This window comes from Orcinus orca, chromosome 17, assembly GCF_937001465.1.
Source record: "Orcinus orca chromosome 17, mOrcOrc1.1, whole genome shotgun sequence".
In the NCBI taxonomy this organism is placed as follows: domain Eukaryota; kingdom Metazoa; phylum Chordata; class Mammalia; order Artiodactyla; family Delphinidae; genus Orcinus; species Orcinus orca.
Window position 1 is genome coordinate 81116037 of NC_064575.1, and position 16099 is coordinate 81132135.

Sequence of the window (16099 nt, forward strand, 5' to 3'; positions counted from 1 at the left end):
CAGGTTATATGTGATAAGTATAAATAATAAGGTTAGTTATTTTATATGCAAATCATATCTACTATTTATAGTGATGTACTATGTATATTGATTTATATTGTAGGAATAGAAAAGAAAAAATCCATCATTATGTTTAAAATAACAAAATCTACTTTATGCTTGATTCTGTTTCCGTCTTTGAGGAAGGCTGTGGAACATTTTAAAATCTGAATTCCATCCTCCGCTTATCTAATGGAAAATCCTTTCCGGTTGAAGCTGATTCTGGATGGGATTCTTGTTCCAGGAATCCAGTTATCTTTCAGGAACCAGCACCCACTGCTGTGCCTGTTTTTCTCGTCTTAGTGTGAGTCCTTCCGTGGCTCCCAGCGCACCATCCTGGTCCAGCCTGCGCCTCCAGCCGCTCCCCCACCCGCCGTGCCGCTCTCAGCCTTGCTCTGCTGCAGCCTTGCTCTCGAATACCCTTCGCGGTGTTTTGATATCTGTGCCATTGTCTGCCTGAAATCACATTTCCTTACTCTTCTCCCCAGCTCTCGATATAGCTGGTCAGTACTGGTCTGTCCAACTTTGGAGTGAGACTTGAAGCGTCACCTCGCTCAGGAAGTCTTCCTTGGCCCAGTGTCTCCACATCTCCCTGGGTGCAGAATCCCTACTGGAGGGCCCTCATCTGCAGAATGGGGTCCTACGATTGACTGTTTACTCTCCTCTCCATCCCCACCACCCCCCCGCCCCGAATGTGAACATCTTCAGTGCAGGTACCATGGCTTAGCACAGCCGTCATGTAGGTGGTGAGTGAAATGAACAAGGTGGCGTGGTGTCTCCTGGTGCGGGACAGTGTAGATTAGGACTTCACCGGCTTCATCGGGTCAAGTTAGAGTCATTCTTCCACTGGAAGAGAATTTACCAGGTTGTTAAATGTTGCTGTTTGCATATGCACGTATGTAAGAGCTCACCCGACCACCAGGGCAAGATCCACGCCTTTCCTCACCTCCCCACGTCTGCTCACTGCCACACTTCCTAGCACCTAACAGGCTCTCACAGCACGGAGGTGGAACAGATGAGCAGACGCCGCTGTGGCGGGCGCGGGGCTGGAGGTGCCCTCCTGAAGCCGATCTCTGCTCACTTGTTGACGCGTTTGTCTTTCTCACCAGCGGCACCACTTCAGGTTCTTTAAAGACGGAACCACGTCTCATTTGACTTTCCGTCCAGATCCCAGCGAGGTGCCTGGCGCAAAGCGGGGGCTGACAGTGCTCATTGAGGGGCGAATGACTGAATGAATTAATGAGCAAACGACGCTGTAATTCTTAAAATACTGCCACTGAGCCCTTCTCAGTGTTAGTTTGGTTTATCAGTGGAAATGAGATAATTGACTTCTGTAACCATTGGCTTTTTCAGCGGAAAAGGAGAAGTTGGAAAACAAAAACATGCCCTATATTTAGTAGGTGATAGCATGTGCTCGGTACAAAATCCAAAACTTTGGAAAAAGGGTACAATGAAAAGTTGGTCTTAATTCCCACCCCTGCCGTCAAGCACCCAGAGGCAGCTGTTGGTCTTGGGTTTTTTGGGGGGGTTTTTTTGTTTTTTTTCAGAGATAGAAAAACATGTGCTTTGCTTCTTCACAGACTAATGGTTACTGTTTTTAACATACAGAACAGTACACTGTTTTATACCTGCCTTGTTTCACTTTAGAGTATACCTTTGAGTTCGTTTTCTACCATTTTAAATTCTAAAGGTATGTTTTTCTTTTTATTGGCTGAATAATATTTATATGAACACATCATAATTTAAACAACTGTTGACAAGTAGTTTTGCTTCCAGTGTTTTGCATTCATTAAAGACAGTGCTAGAAAGCACAGCCCTTCATCTCTGTTCTTGTGCACGTTCTCTTACATCTGTAGAATAAGTTTCTAAGGTAGATTTATTGAGTCATTACATTTTCTTAGAGTTATTACTGTATTGCTCCCCGTAGAGGTAATGGTGTATCTTAATATGCTTTTCTGAAGGAAACTTGAACCCTCAGTGCTATACTCTCCATCACCACGTACAACTGTTAGCACCTGCTGGTGGGGGGGGGGGGGCAGCCACACAGAAAACTCACCCGCGCAGAGTGGGTTCACAGTGGTCTTTCCTTCCCACGGAGGTGGGCACGTGGTGGGCTGGATCCCCGTGTGAGCAAGTGAGTGAGGACAGCTCTGGGCGCTCGGCTGTGTCCTACAGGGATGGTGAAAGACCAGCCTTCCTCAGGCTCCCGCTGGTCTCCTCACTCCTGGAGCCTCCTTTCACGAGCCGATGGATTCTAAGGCCGACCTGCAGTGGCGGGCCCTGTGCTCAGCACTGTGGACGCACCCGGGGAAGGGGAGGCCTCTGCTCTTAAGGGGCCCACGGTCTTTCTGAGGAAGCCGGCCCCCAGCTGGCCCTTCCGTCCGCCGTATCTTTGCCCACCTTCTCCTCTCCTCTGGGTATCCAGAGCCTGCCAGTTCCTCAAGATCTTCTCTCTCTCCTTCTGCCCAGAGAACCCTTGTCTCTCTTCACTCTGAGAGTACTGGCCAGTAACACCCAAGTGGCGAACCCCTGATTCTGATCTGTTGATTGATGTGTGGGTTGTCCTGCAGCCCTGAGAAGTCCTCGGGGGCCAGGAGCAAGCCCGTCATGTGTAACTTAAGAGCACGCAGTCATCAAGCCATTCAAGAAACAGGCACTGATGAATTAAACAGTACCCTAATGAATAGATGCACTGTATTAGCTGTTTCCTTTTTTTAAGTATTAGCCTTTAAAATAACTGTCTGTGTCTGGTTCGTCCTGGCACACCGGTGCCGTGTGCGGGGGCCAAGGCTCACTGTCCCTGGCTCCGCGAGCGGTCGTGACAGGCAAGGTGAAGGCAGAGGGTGCAGAGGCACAGGTCACGATCTCTGGCCGAGGAAGGGCGAGGAGGGAAAGGCTTCACAGAGGAGGAGAAACCTGAAGCGGGGTTTAGAGTAAAGTCAAAATCTTGAAGCAGACACTGGAGGAGGAGATGTCAGAGTTGCCATGCTGGTGCAGGTCGTGGGGGAGGAAGGGAGGGGCCTCATGTGTCTGGGGACGAGTAAGCAGTTGCTGGGAACTGAGGGGCAGGTGCCGGTGGGGGGCGGGGGGGGGGAGGCGGGAGGGGTGGGCGGGGCTGGGTCACATCACAGGGAGCCTCGAGGATGGTCCCCCCCCTCCCCTCCCCCTCCCCCCTCCTCCACGCATCTGTGACCAGAGCAGTGAGGAGCAAGCATGGCAAAGGCCGCGTCTTCTCTTGTGATTAGGTTCTGTTTTGTGTTTTGTTTCCTTCTGGTTGCCCCTTGGGTTTTGAAACAACAGTTTTTGTTGTAATTAGCACGTCAGAATATATTGTTTGGTGTTAGTAAATAAAATTTTGTTTAAATATACCTGAAAGCTGAGTCTCTTCTCCGGTGACAGGAAGGCAAGGACAGTGCCAGTGTGTATCCATAGGAAGTCGCTGCACATTTTAGTACAGGAAGTTCCGTGTGAAAAGAGGCACGGCCATCCTGAAAGCCTCCTACCCATGCATGTCATAGCAGGGAGGAGTCTGGTCATCACCATTCTGTTTCATCACTCATCTGCCTTACTGAACACAAATATTTTATGTCCTTAATCTCTACAATTCTCTTTTGCATTGTTGTTCTCATTTCTATCCAATTTCAGTTTGCCTGCTTCCTCTGCCTAAATCCTGCCATTCCCACCAGAGTGTAAATAATTTGTTACTTGAAGTATACAAATATATATCATTTTCCTCTCTTTCAGGAACTTTCCTTGCAATTATGGACTGCTTAAGAATAATCAACTCACCAACGTGCCTAGTCAGTAAATGAATTCACTTGAGAACTTGAAAATAATCACTTTTTTTTTTTTTTGTACAACTCTGTTTCATGAAATGTTTTATAAAATGGTATGCTTTTTAATTTGGAAAATCTGTTTGAGAAAGGGAAAGAAAGTCAATCTCTTTGTCTCCTCATAACAGAAAACAAATGATTTGTGTATTGCTTAACAAAGGCTGCCCATTTCAATCTCTTCTACTTTAATATAAACCTAGAAAAACAAAGGCTTGTTATTTCAGCCCAGCTCTAAATTCTGCACACTTGAGAACCATATATGGCTGCAACTCACAGCTCACAAGAAGTCAAGCCTCAGCACAAATTCCAGCTTTGAAAATGATTTATCCAACTCAATTATGGACCAATAAATACGAACATGTTATGCCAAAAGTAAGTGGCCACGTGAAAGGTTAATTATAAAGGCTTCTGCGGGAAGCAGTGGCACTGTCAGAATAGAAACCCGATTTTCATGCCTCTGTACTTTGTTGTGGAACATAAAGGTCATCATCCCCATGGACAGTATTATTCAGTTCCTTCTCTTTTCATCACTTACTGGTGCTTTGTGATTTTAATTCAGTACGCCCCGGGAGGATGCGTTTTATTTCTTCTGCTAGAAGCCCACACAACACGCTTCCTAGTCTTGGAATTTCGGAAACAGTCTTGTGCATCATTAAGTTGTCACTTTCTTACCTCAAAGACACATTCCCTCAAGGCGTTCACTTTTTACAGGGTACCGCGTTGGGAGCATTGTGTTAAAAGCACAGAACAACTTCTGATAGGTTTGCTTTTCCTTATCCTCTCGTGATGCACCCTAAAGACATGATCTTCTACTCCTGCAGTTGGCACTTTTGCGTTTGTCAGATACGTGTTTCTCCCTCTCAGAAGTGCAAGGAATAAAGGCCCGCGTGCCAGAGGGCCACGGCAGTGCTGCAGTGAGTGGGTGTGGGTGCTCACCAGAGCGCGGTCAGCAGTGCCCCTGTGTGGAATTAATCCTAAACAAGCAGGAACTTTAGGATGGGAGCCAGACTGTCGTAAGTGGGGAGGAATTTGAGCTCCCTTTCTGCCTGCAGCCTTTTCCCCTCCTGAGCTGCGGACACAGTCACAAAGCTGCAAGTGAAATCCCAGGGATTCGAACTGTCCACCTCACCTCCTGTCTGTCCCGCTTCTCCCAGCCTCACTCTCGCTGCCTTAGTCTTGGCCCCATACTGTGCCGCCTGTATCACTTAAATTCACTGAGCACACATTTACTGAGAGCCTGCTACATGCTGGGCACCGCCCTGCGTGTGAGAGCACAGGACGGAGCACAGGGGCTCCTGCCTCGAGGAGCTTACATCCCAGTGGGGTGATCCAGGCCATCACCCGCAAACCAGAGGACGCCAGGCAGTGACAGAGCTGGGGGCGACAGAGCACAGTCACGGGAAGAGGGGTTAGACTTGACTTTGGGCCACAGGGGAATAATAAGGTGATATTTCAGCCGTGACCTAGAAGAGTAAAGAAACGAGCTACATCAGGACGCTAACAGGTGCCAGGATCCTGAGGTGGGAACAGGAGGGCTGGAGGAGCCCCGAGGATGCAGGAAGGAAGTCAGGGTGGGGGCGGGGCCTGGGTGTGGAGGGCCGTCTCCGAGCTTTACTTCGGAGGGACTATCAGGCACACTGAGCCCAAGAGGAACGCTGTCCATCCGATGTATATCTCAACAGAATCACTTCGGCAACCACGTGGAGAAGCGGCGATAGTGGGGCAAGGTAGGGGGGGACCTGTTAGAAGCCCCTGCGGTGAAGGTCAGAGGGAATGCTGGCATGGCCCGGGGTGGCCGCCCTGCAAGTCCTGAGGACTGGCCAGACTTGAGACGCACTTAGAAAGTAGAGCCGATAACACTTAGTCTACAGGTTGGATGTGAGGTACAGAAAAGAAGGGGTTGGATGATGCAAAGATTTTGATCTAGAGCCATTGGGAAAATAGAAACTTCTTTCTGAGATGGGAAGATTGCAGAAGGGACTGTTTAAGATACAGATCTGAAGTTTGAGGGGAGATCTCAGCTGGAGATGGGAATTTGAGAGCCGTTAGAATATAGATGTCTTGTAAAGGTATAGCCTGAGTGTGGACATGAGAGAACAGGCCCAGGGAACATACGACACGTACAAGTCAGTGAGATGGCGAAGAACCAGAGCCCAGGAAGGAGCTGCCGGGAGGTAAGAAGAGAACCAAGAGTCCTGCCCTCGACGGCATGTGTAGAGAGGGTTTTCCGGAGGAGGGCCGTGACCCTCTGCTGCAGGGGGCAGGTGACATGAGGAAGACTGGACACGGTAGCTGCGTAGAGGCCGTGCTGACCATGCTTTGCTTCAGAGTGAGGCCTAGGCAGATTCAGGAGAGAATGGAGCAGGCAGACCTCGGAGGTACTGGGGGTTTGCTTCCACACCATGCAGTAAAGGCAACAAACACTGCAGTAGTAAAGTGAGTCACAAAGGTTTTGGCTTCCCAGTGCGTATAAAAGTTAGACTACGGAAACATGTTAAGTGGGCAACAGCATCATGTCTAAAAAAACAAGATACATACTTTAATTTAAAAAGACTTTATTGCTGAAAAATGCTAACCATCACCTGACAACGCAGGGTTGCCACAAACCTTCAATCTGTAAGAAGCGCAGTATCTGCGAAGCGTAGTAAAACAAGGTCCGCCTGTATAGTCAACTCTTCCAAGGAGTTTGCTTTAAAGTATCGCTGGAGAGGGCTGTGGCCTCGAGATGAGAAATTTGAGAGCGTGGGAGAGAGTGAGGGTGCTGGGGAGATGCCCCGACAGGAGCACAGGAGCGGGCGTGGCCGACAGCAACCAGATGGTAGGGCTGGGGCCGGGCGGGGAGGTGGGGACAGCTCGGCATGTACGCGCACCGGGGCGCCTGCTGCCAGGGCTGCGTGACATCGCCTTTCAGAGGCGCGGCCAGCACCCTTGGGTGCCCGCGGCTTCTCCGATTGTTGCCCAGGCCCTCCGCGATTTGGCCCCTACCGACCCCTCCAGCCTGAAATCCCCCCTGCGACGACCATCCTCAGGTGGCTCTAATTCTGTACGCCAGCTGGGGGCAGGGCCTAGCTCCCCACTCGGCCGCCCTGACGCTGCGCACCGTGTGCCCCCGTGCGTCCCCCTCACGGGGGGCTGCTCGAGGCCCTTCGCCCGGACCGTCGGTACCCGTTCATTGCGTTTCACCTCAGCACACGCGTCCTGTCGGCCTGGTCACCTCTCTGCTTGCTCCGTGCTCCCTGCCATTTCAGGACGTGGCAGGGAAAAGGAAATGATGACATACACACAGCTCAGAGCCCCAGGGCCTCACTGCGTGGCCCCCGGGGAGGGAGATCTGGGACCCGTTTGCATCACAGGGATCTGGAAGCGCTGAGATTCTGCCAACTCGTGTGCCTCCTTTAAGACTTGGTGCCGGAAGCTCTGCCCCAGAGACCCCGCCTGGTTGTCACACTGCGTTAGAGTCACTGGCCTCCTCGTGGGTCCTGCACTGGCTTCAGGGCTCTGCAGGCCCCACTGCATCCCAGGTGACAGTGTCCCCAGCTCAGCCCCGGGCCAGGCCCCTAACGGGCTGGGGAGGAGGTGTGAGAGGGTGCGGTTAGCCCTGAACAACTGGACAAAAGTCTTTCGATTTGAAATTCCACTTTACTTTTCTCCAGCTAAGCTGGTTTTGGTCCGTCTCAGCGGGGCTTCCTCCTTGGCCCGTCCGTCAGCAGCAGCTTTCAAGCATGGCAGGCTGAGATAGCCATTCTAGTGTTTGATTTTTAAAGGATCTGAGCGACTTCCCGTGGTTTTAAAAATAACAGCTGATGGCTTCTTCAATGTGTATTTAACTGTCTTCAACCCTTAGAGCTAGCTTTTTAAAGGGGTGCCTTGGTGGAGTTGTGAAAATCACGACCACGACGCCGAAGGAGCTCTGCTTTCTGCTAGTCCGACGGCCCTGCCTTCGGTGCGACTTAAATCTTGCAAAGTGGCCCAGGCCTGGTGCTTTTGCATTGCATTATGGGAAGCTCCGACAAATGGATGCTTCTGTGCAGAAGCTAAGAGCTTCTTGTCCGTGTTCTGGCTCCGTGGTGATTTCGAGTCCCTCCCCGGGCTGCCTGGCTCTGGCCTCTCTCCCGGTGCCCATGTCCGCGCCCACCTTCCTGCCTTTAGACAGCACCTTCCCCAGCAGCCTGTCCCAGATGGCTTGCTGTCCTTGCTCTGCCCTCACCCCAAACGCTCTTCCTCCAAATTGTCCCTCATTTTGGCTCATGGAGGTGACCCAGCACAGGGCATCCTCTGGAGGCAACAGCGCAGTCCCTGCAGCCCATACCTGGGTGCACTTGTTATCAACTGCCGTGTAACCGACCACCCCAGGACTTAGCAGCTTAACAGAACAAACATTTACAATGTCACACATTCCCTGAGGGTCGAGAATCAGGGAATGTTTCTGGCTCAGAGTCTCACGAGGGTGCGAACCGTCAGCAGGGGCTGCGGCCCCTGGAGGCTGCAGAATCCACTCACCGACTCACTCACGGGGCTGCTGGTGGGAGGCTCTGGCCCTTGTCCCACGGGCCCCTCCACAGGCCGCCCGAGGGTCCTCACGACACGGCGGCCAGCCTCCCGCAGAGCAATAGGTCCAAGAGAGAGAGTCCCCAAGCGAGCGGTCCACAGGCTCGGCCCTGATTTCAGAAGTCACATCACGTCGCTTCCTCCACAGGCTTGTGGTCCTTACCCCCCATCCCCGGCCCGCCCCCCCCCACCCCGCGGGATAGTGTGGCCGGGGGACTGCTCCGGGCTCCCCCATCCCCAGGGGGGCCACTTGACACCTCTGTGTCCTCCCGCACAAAATGGGGAGAGTCGTGCCCCCCTCCCGGATCGTCAGGAGGAGGCCTGGCACGTGGTAAGCTCTCGGCAGCTGTCAGCTGTGCACTAGGACGGGAAGAACCCTGACTGACGTGCGCGCCTGCGCAGAGGCACTTCCCAGGGGGACCGTGGACGCCACTCTCCGCCCCTCCCCAGGTGAAGAGCCTCAGCCTTCTTCCATGACAGTGACCTCCTGAGGGCAGGACAAGGACTCGCCCTCCCCACGACACTCCCCACGACAGCAGGCTCCCGTGAAGTGCCCGCCAGGTGCAAGGGCCCCTTCCACCCACCAGCGAGTGGTCCCCCAGCTGCCGGGCACGCGCTCGGCGCGCCGGGTGCAGCCCCTGCAGTCCTCAGGTGTGGGTCACAGCCTTCCCTTGACCCTCGCGGCCCCCGAGGGGGCTTCAGCCCAGCTTCCCCGCTGGTTCCAGAGCCATCACTCCCAGAGGCCCTGGCCTCCTCCGCCCCAGGACCCCAGCCCCCTGGCCGCCGGCTGGGCCCTGCCTCGACCGGTCTAACCAGCCGGGAGCGAGAGGCTGCCCACCGAGTGACTCGTCACCCACTTCTCCCAGTAGCAGACCACCGCGGTTCCAGACAGAGGCGCCCGGCCCCGTGGGTGTCGTGTTAACCCCCGATGTCCTATCACCCTTAACCCCTGGCTGCTTCTCCAGAGCCAGGCCCAGGCTTCCCCGTTCCTGTCCTTTCCCATCAGCTGAGCCATGTAGAAGCTCTCTGAGCCTCGGTTCTTCCATCGCTAAGACGGAGATTCTCTGTCGCCACCTCGGGGTGCGGTGGAGGGACTCTCAGAAGCCAGCAGTTGGGGTGATAGGGTGGGGCCGGGGGCGGCCTGAGCACCTGCACTGTGCGGGGTGTGGGGAGGACGCACCCACCCTCACGTGGGCGGGAAGATCACACAGGGTTTCTAAAAACCAGAGCCCCTTTAGCTCTCCGGGCTAGCCTCACGTGGTATTTCTGCTCAGCAAAATGTAGGACGATCTCCCCAGACAAAATGCTATGCTGTGCTCATTCCCTCGCCCAAGGCCGGGCTCCTGGGGAAGCCGCCGGTGGCTGTCGAAGGGGACATCAACGTCAACACCCAAAGCGAATCATAACGCAACGGTGCAGGCAGAGGGGATTGGATCTGCTTCCCTTTGCGGGCAGGAAGTTCATGATTTCCAAAGATGATGATGCAGGGGGCAAGATCCAAAACCTTCCAAAGAGGGGCGCGAAGGGCAAGTCCACCGGGCAGCTGAGTCCAGAGCCACTCGGGCCCCCCGTGGTCGCCGCGGTGCCGTCTGCAGAGCAGCTGCAGGGGAAGCCCCAAGCCCAAGACGATCCCAGGAGCGTGGGCCCTGTGTAGGCCTCGCCTGGATTCTCTGGATTGAAAGGGATTCCGAGTTCATGATGGGAAACCACAGACTATTTTCATAATGAACACACATGCTCTATCCGTCGTTCCTAAGGCTGTGCAGGCTTGACCCAGGAGAGCTGGTCCTTCCCTTGCTTAACTTCTCCATCTTAAACCAAATGGTGCAACTGTATCACAGAATATTCACCTCCCTAGATACTTTTTCCTACACGTCTATTATACTGAATAATTTAGGTCAAGCTGTAGATACCTTAGAAACACTTTTGCATTAACTATCAAGCGGTGTGCCTATTTTCTCCGCTTCTGACTTGCCAACAGCAAGTGTTGTTAGATTATTTTCCCAGTGTTTTAGGTTATTTTCATCTGCTACCAAATAACGCTACACAATTATCTACATTTCTGATTGCACGATAAGCAGGGGACCTGCAACCTCAGCCCGCGCTCCGCGTGCCCTGGGTCTGCTGGGGCGTGGAGCCGTGGAACCGAGGCACAGGCCCCGGGGTTTGCCCCAGTCCCCACGGTTCTTTATCGCCTCCCACCCAGGCCGCTGCAGGCATTTGCTGGTAACTGTTTGGCCTCATTTGCTATTTGCATTTGAAGTCCATGGCCCAAGCAATAAGGTTTTGTTCCATTCTTTCTTCTGCGTGCTATGAAGGAATCAAGTTAGCTGGAAAAGTCACAACCCAGTCCTCCCTCTGTGTCACAGTAGGATGGTGACTTGCACCGTTAAGCAAAACATACTCCTTACACCTCCTGGCTCACTGTGAGCTCAGCAGGGGCAGGACTCAAGAAACAAGCAGTGCCTTGTCCGGGTTCCCCGTGGGTCAAGGGGAGAGGATCCCCCGAGCAGACGGTACCCAGCGCGCGAGACTGTCAGGGGCATCCTCCACCCGCCCTCGGCTGCAGCAGCCTCTGCAGGTGAGAAGGGAGGGGCCCTGCCACACTGGCCAGAGATGCCAGGAGACATGCCCCCACCTGAGCAGGAGCCTAACGCACAAAGCTGACCCTGCCCCCCACCGAGCAGGGCCGCGCGCAGCACCGGCCTCCGCACGTCCAGACACTCCCACACCCGGAGGGGGGGCGGGGCTTCTCTCAACCGCGCAGGCTCTCGTTCTACTACTTTGCTTTAAGGTTGCGCCGCGCAGAGCGTCCGTGGAGACAGCGGCTCCGGGGTCTCGGGCTTCTCTTTGCCCTTGTTCATGCCCAAGGCTCCCGTCTCCTTTCCTTCGGCGTCAGAGGCCATCCCCCATCTGGAGAGCTGTCTCCTTGATCCGCGGCCGCAAGGCTCTCCCAGGCACAGGGCAGGCACCCTCGGTACCCTGCGGGGTGGATCCCAGGCAAAGAGGTGCATCAGGGTCCCCTATCCCGCCTCCCAGGCAGGCCCCCCAGGAGGGGGCGGGCAGAGAGGGGCCCCGCACTTCCCAGGGTCTCTTCATGGTGTCAGGGCCCACGGCGCTCGTCCCAGAGAGAATGGTCCTTGGGGACGTGAGGTGGAGCCCCTGGCGTGATGGACAAATCCCCTGAGACTGACCTGCCACTCCTCCCAGCTCTGCCACCCGCTGGCCTCCTGATCTGGGGACAGTCCCCTGCCGCCCAGAGCCTCGGGTCCTTCAGTGGACGAATGGACGAGAACACTAGCCTCGGGGGGATTGTCTAAAGAATCAAAGGGAAACCAGGTCCTGCCCGGGCTGGGTTCTGGGGCTGAGCCAGGACCCAGGTGGAGGTGGCGCGGCGCGTGGGCGGCCAGGTGGCCTGTGACCTGCAGCTGCGGGCGGTGCTGGGCCAGGAGGGGCTGAAGGAGCAAAAGGGGAGAAGAGGAGGGAACAGCGCTCGCAGCTCTGCAGGCCGGAGCTGGCGCTTGTCTGCTGCGTAATGACTTTCTATTTTTGGACGGCAGCGTGCTTCTCAGATCGTGACCTGCTTTGTAAATAGACGCTTCACAGAAGAGATGGGCCGCGCTGGGGCCGGGGGTGGGCGGGGTGGGCGGGGCGCGGGGGCGGGGCTGATGGGAGGGGGCCTCCCTCCGCCTCCAAGATAGAAACTCTCCTTGAGTGAAAAGCTGCGAGAAAATCAGTGAGTGGGGAGAGGACCAAGCGGTCTCCGGGGCCTCACCCTCTCTTCTGGGGCCACTTTGAGGGCACTGGGTGCGTAAAAGTTGTTTGCTTGGTTTTATTAGCATTGTAGTAAACGCAGCCAAAAAGGTAGAGAAGACGGGTCCGCTGGTCACGGCCAGCCCAGCCTGACGAAAAGAGGGTCAGACCGAGATCCAGGAGGAAGGAAGGGACTTCATCTCGGGGCCACTTCCCGGGGCTGGGGGCGGCGCTGGGCGACTGGGACAGTGGTGTGTTCGGTCACCCATAACCCTACAGTGTCCCCTCTCCACTCCTGGGGGATCTTCCCTCCCCTCCCCTCCCCCCCCCCCGATGCTGACTGGCCCGAGATCCGGTCAGGCCGGGGCACCTCTGGGACAGCAGGTCCCCTCCCGCTCTTGGCGGGCCGCACAGCCCCACTCCTGGCATCTGGCTCTCGCTGATGACAAGTGAGGGGCAGCGGCAGGGCCACTACTGGGGCTCAGTAGTTGTGGCTCACGGGCCTAGTTGCTTTGCGGCATGTGGGATCCTCCCAGACCAGGGCTCGAACCCGTGTCCCCTGCATTAGCAGGCAGACTCTCAACCACTGCACCACCAGGAAAGCCCAGATTTGCTTATATATTTATCAACTTATTTGCTCACTGTCTCTTCTGAGGGACTTTCTGCTTTCAGAGGATTTTTTTTTTTTTTTCCTGAAACTCTTCCTTCAGAATTTCCTTCAGTGAAGGGCCACTGGTCATAAATGCTCCTGGTTTGCGCTTGTCTGGAAAATGTCTTGACTGCATGCTCCGTTTTAAAAGATTTTCGCTGAATACGGATTTAGGTTGACAAACGTTTTCTCTCAGGACATTTGTGATATTATCTCATTGTCCTCTGCATTTCACTGTTGCTACCCAGAAGTCAGCTCTCAGTCTGTGCTGGTTCCGTGAGAGGGAATCTGTCTTCCGTCTCTGGAAGCTTCTAGAATCTTTGTTTTCAGTGTTCTTCACTTTCAGCCTGGGTGTTTTCTTGTGGTAGGCTGAGCTTCCTGAATCCTGACCTGTCTTTCATCATTTCTAGAAAACTCTTAGATTTTCTCTTCAAAATTTCTTCTTCCCCATATTCACTGTTCTGGAAATTTGATCATAAGGTTGTAAAAAGCCTTTTCACGTGCGTCTTCTCGGGTTTTTTTGGGTTTTTTTGTTCTTTTTTTTTTTTTTAATCTTGCTTTTATATTTTTCAGCTTGGTCTCTTTATGCTACATTTTGAGGCAACTTCTTCAGAATTATCTTCCTGTTCATGAATTCTCCCATCGTCTGTAGCCAATCTGCAATTTGACCTGCTGAGTTTTAAATTTCAGTTATTATTTTTTCAATTTAGAGAAGCACTGCTTTTTAGATCTGCTTGTCAATTTTACTATCTCATGTTCCTGTGGATAGTTTCTTTTATTCCTTTAAACAGTAAATGTATAAATGATACGGTGCCTAATTATTTGTGGGTCTGGTTCCACATTAACAGTGTTTTGTTTCCTTAAGTGTTTTGAGATTTTTTTTTTAATTGTGAATTCATGTTCCTTGGATATTTATCTGTAGAAATTCTTCCAGTACTGGAATGAAGTTGCATTCTTCTAGAAATGGTTCATATTTGCTTTACTTTAAAATGAATTCTAAGCTTGTGATTGGTTATGGACTAAACTGTGTCCCCCTCAAATTCATATGTTGAGGCCCTAACCCCCAGTGCGACTATATTTGGAGATAAGGTCTTTAGGGAGATAAGGTTAAATGAGGTCATAAGTGTGGCGCTGAATCCAATAGGACTGATGTCCTTATAAGAACAGGAAGAGACACCAGAGCGCTCTCTCTCTCTCTCTCTCTCTACGTGTACACAGAGGAAAGGCCATGTGAGGCAGAGAGAAGGGACCTCTCACCAGAAACCAACCCTCCAGGAACCTTGATCTTGGGCTTCTAGCCTCCAGAACTATGAGAAAACAATTTCCACTGTTTAAGCCCCTGCTCTGTGGCATTTTGTTATGGCCGCCCTTGCAGACGAAGGGTCTTGGAACTACAGGTGGAGTAATAGTTTGGTCTGCAAATATGTGTGAGAGCTGGTTGGTGGTTACGGATCCTCAGGGTAGGTTTTTCTCTACCCCGTGCTGAGGCAGGTAGCAGTGGGCAGAGTTTCCTGCTGTCCCTCTGCAGTGTGTGCTTTTTCTTTTTCCCCGTTTCACACATATGGAACACATTCTAGCGCTTTGGGATTCCAGCTTCATTTAGACTCTCCTGTCAGACTTTCCACCGGCCGGCCCTACATTTTCCTTCTCCTGGGGAAGCTGCATGTCTGTCTGCGGGGAGGATGAGTGTTGCAGACAGGTGCCTGAGTGCCCCCAGGGAACCCCACTTCCTGGCATCCCCTGCCCCTCTGACATTGACTCTGAGTTTGGCCGCATGACTTGATTTAGCCAATGGTCACATTAGCCCCTGTGATGCCAGCAAAGGCTTTAAATCTGCCTCCGTGTTGGGGCTTGTCCTCTTGGAAGGCTGCCCCCGAGAATCCAGTTGCCATGCTCTAAGAAGTCCGGGCTATCGGCTGGTGGACACAAGGATTCACCCAGAGGCCACAGGAGTTGAGACAGCACACAGAGAGTCGGGCCATGTGGAGGAGAGCCAGGGCTCCCCAGCTAAGCTCTCAGCTGAAGGCAGCAGCGTGAGCTGCTCCACCAACCCAGAAGCAGAACCCCTTTCTCCCCGACCTCTGTGTTCCAAGTGCCAACCCGGGCCCGGACGAGGAGGCCTGCAGTGCGTGTGTGTTTGGTTGCTGAGGGAGAATGAGGAGAAATAGTAAACATGTTTTCAGCCACTGAGCTCTGGGGAGGGCGCTCTGCTGGACAGGTGACCTAGTCGATGAGAACTGACCTCCGTCTCCTGTCTCCTCGGAGCGCAGGGCACACATGTCGGAAAATTAAAGGAGAGGCTGGTGGGGGAACTCTCCTCGGGTCCTTTGCAAACCCAGCCTCCGGTGTTTCCCATCTTACTAGGACCTCAGGGAGCTAAGAACAGAAATCAAAAGCACCACCCTGGCCTTGTGAGTTTGGTCCCAGCTGTGACTGGAACACGCCTCGGGCAGGCACTGACCAGAGACTCATGGGGGCAGCAGGGAGCCCTGCGCCCTCTTGGGAGGTTCTGCTGCCTTTGCCCCCAGCCAGGCCAGTGGACGGGTAGGGCCTCCGCACAGAGGGCACCAGGGCAGGGGCTTTGCAGCTGAGATCAAAGTGTGAGGGCAGCTGACCTTTGAACGCCGGGAAGTTTGCCCCAGCACAGGGCCTGAGAGGAGAGCAGGAAGGGAAGCATGGCTTGTGGTGGGAGGACAGGTCAGAGTGGCAGCAGGGCCCATGGCACGGACAGCCTTCGAGGCCATGGGAAGAGTCAGGCACCTTCCTCGACGGTGACGAGAAAGCAACGAAGAGGGTCATGGTTTGTCTTGTGCTTTAGGAGATCACTGGTGACTGCTGTGTAGACACAGGCTTTTGGGAGGCGAGAATGGGCACTGGGATCGAGGGGCCAGACGACCACAGACGAGAGGCCTCACCTGGGCCTCTGGAGCCACCAGAATCGGGTCGAGCTCCCTCCCACCTCTGCATCGTCCACCGGGGCGGGGATGGGGGCTCAGCAAGAGTTGCCCGTAGGAATTTGAAGTGGGAATTCAGGTGTTCATGGATGTGGGAGGGGCTGGGGAAGGGAGGTCTGGAAGGGGGGTCAGAGAGCCGCCCTCGGGCGCGATAAGCTGGGGCTGGTGGGAGATGCAGGACGCCGACCCCGTCCAGCGGCTGGACTCGGATCAGGGAAGGGAGGGGGCGTGGGTCCTGGGAAACAGCCCCGCTGTGAGGGCCACTGACCCTGAGGCTCCCCGCCAAGTGCGGGGGGTTGGATTTTAAGGCCCTGAAGGCCAGC

General features: G+C 54.0%; 1 protein-coding gene across 9 annotated transcripts in view; it reads left to right on the plus strand.

The window, feature by feature from the left end:
* The window catches only part of KHDRBS3 (KH RNA binding domain containing, signal transduction associated 3), a 207104-nt gene that overhangs the window by 177554 nt on the left and 13451 nt on the right, over positions 1-16099 (plus strand). For 4 of the 9 annotated variants that reach the window (XR_007472963.1, XR_007472968.1, XM_049700895.1 and 1 more), the window contains one exon: positions 3784-4376. The exons of the other annotated variants lie outside the window; for them this stretch is intronic. Coding sequence is in view for 1 of the 4 variants with exons in the window: in XM_049700905.1 (XP_049556862.1) it covers positions 3784-3813 (30 nt within the window). In the remaining 3 variants the exon portion in view is untranslated. Of the gene's footprint in view, positions 1-3783; positions 4377-16099 lie in introns of those variants that run through there. 9 annotated transcript variants of the gene reach the window in all.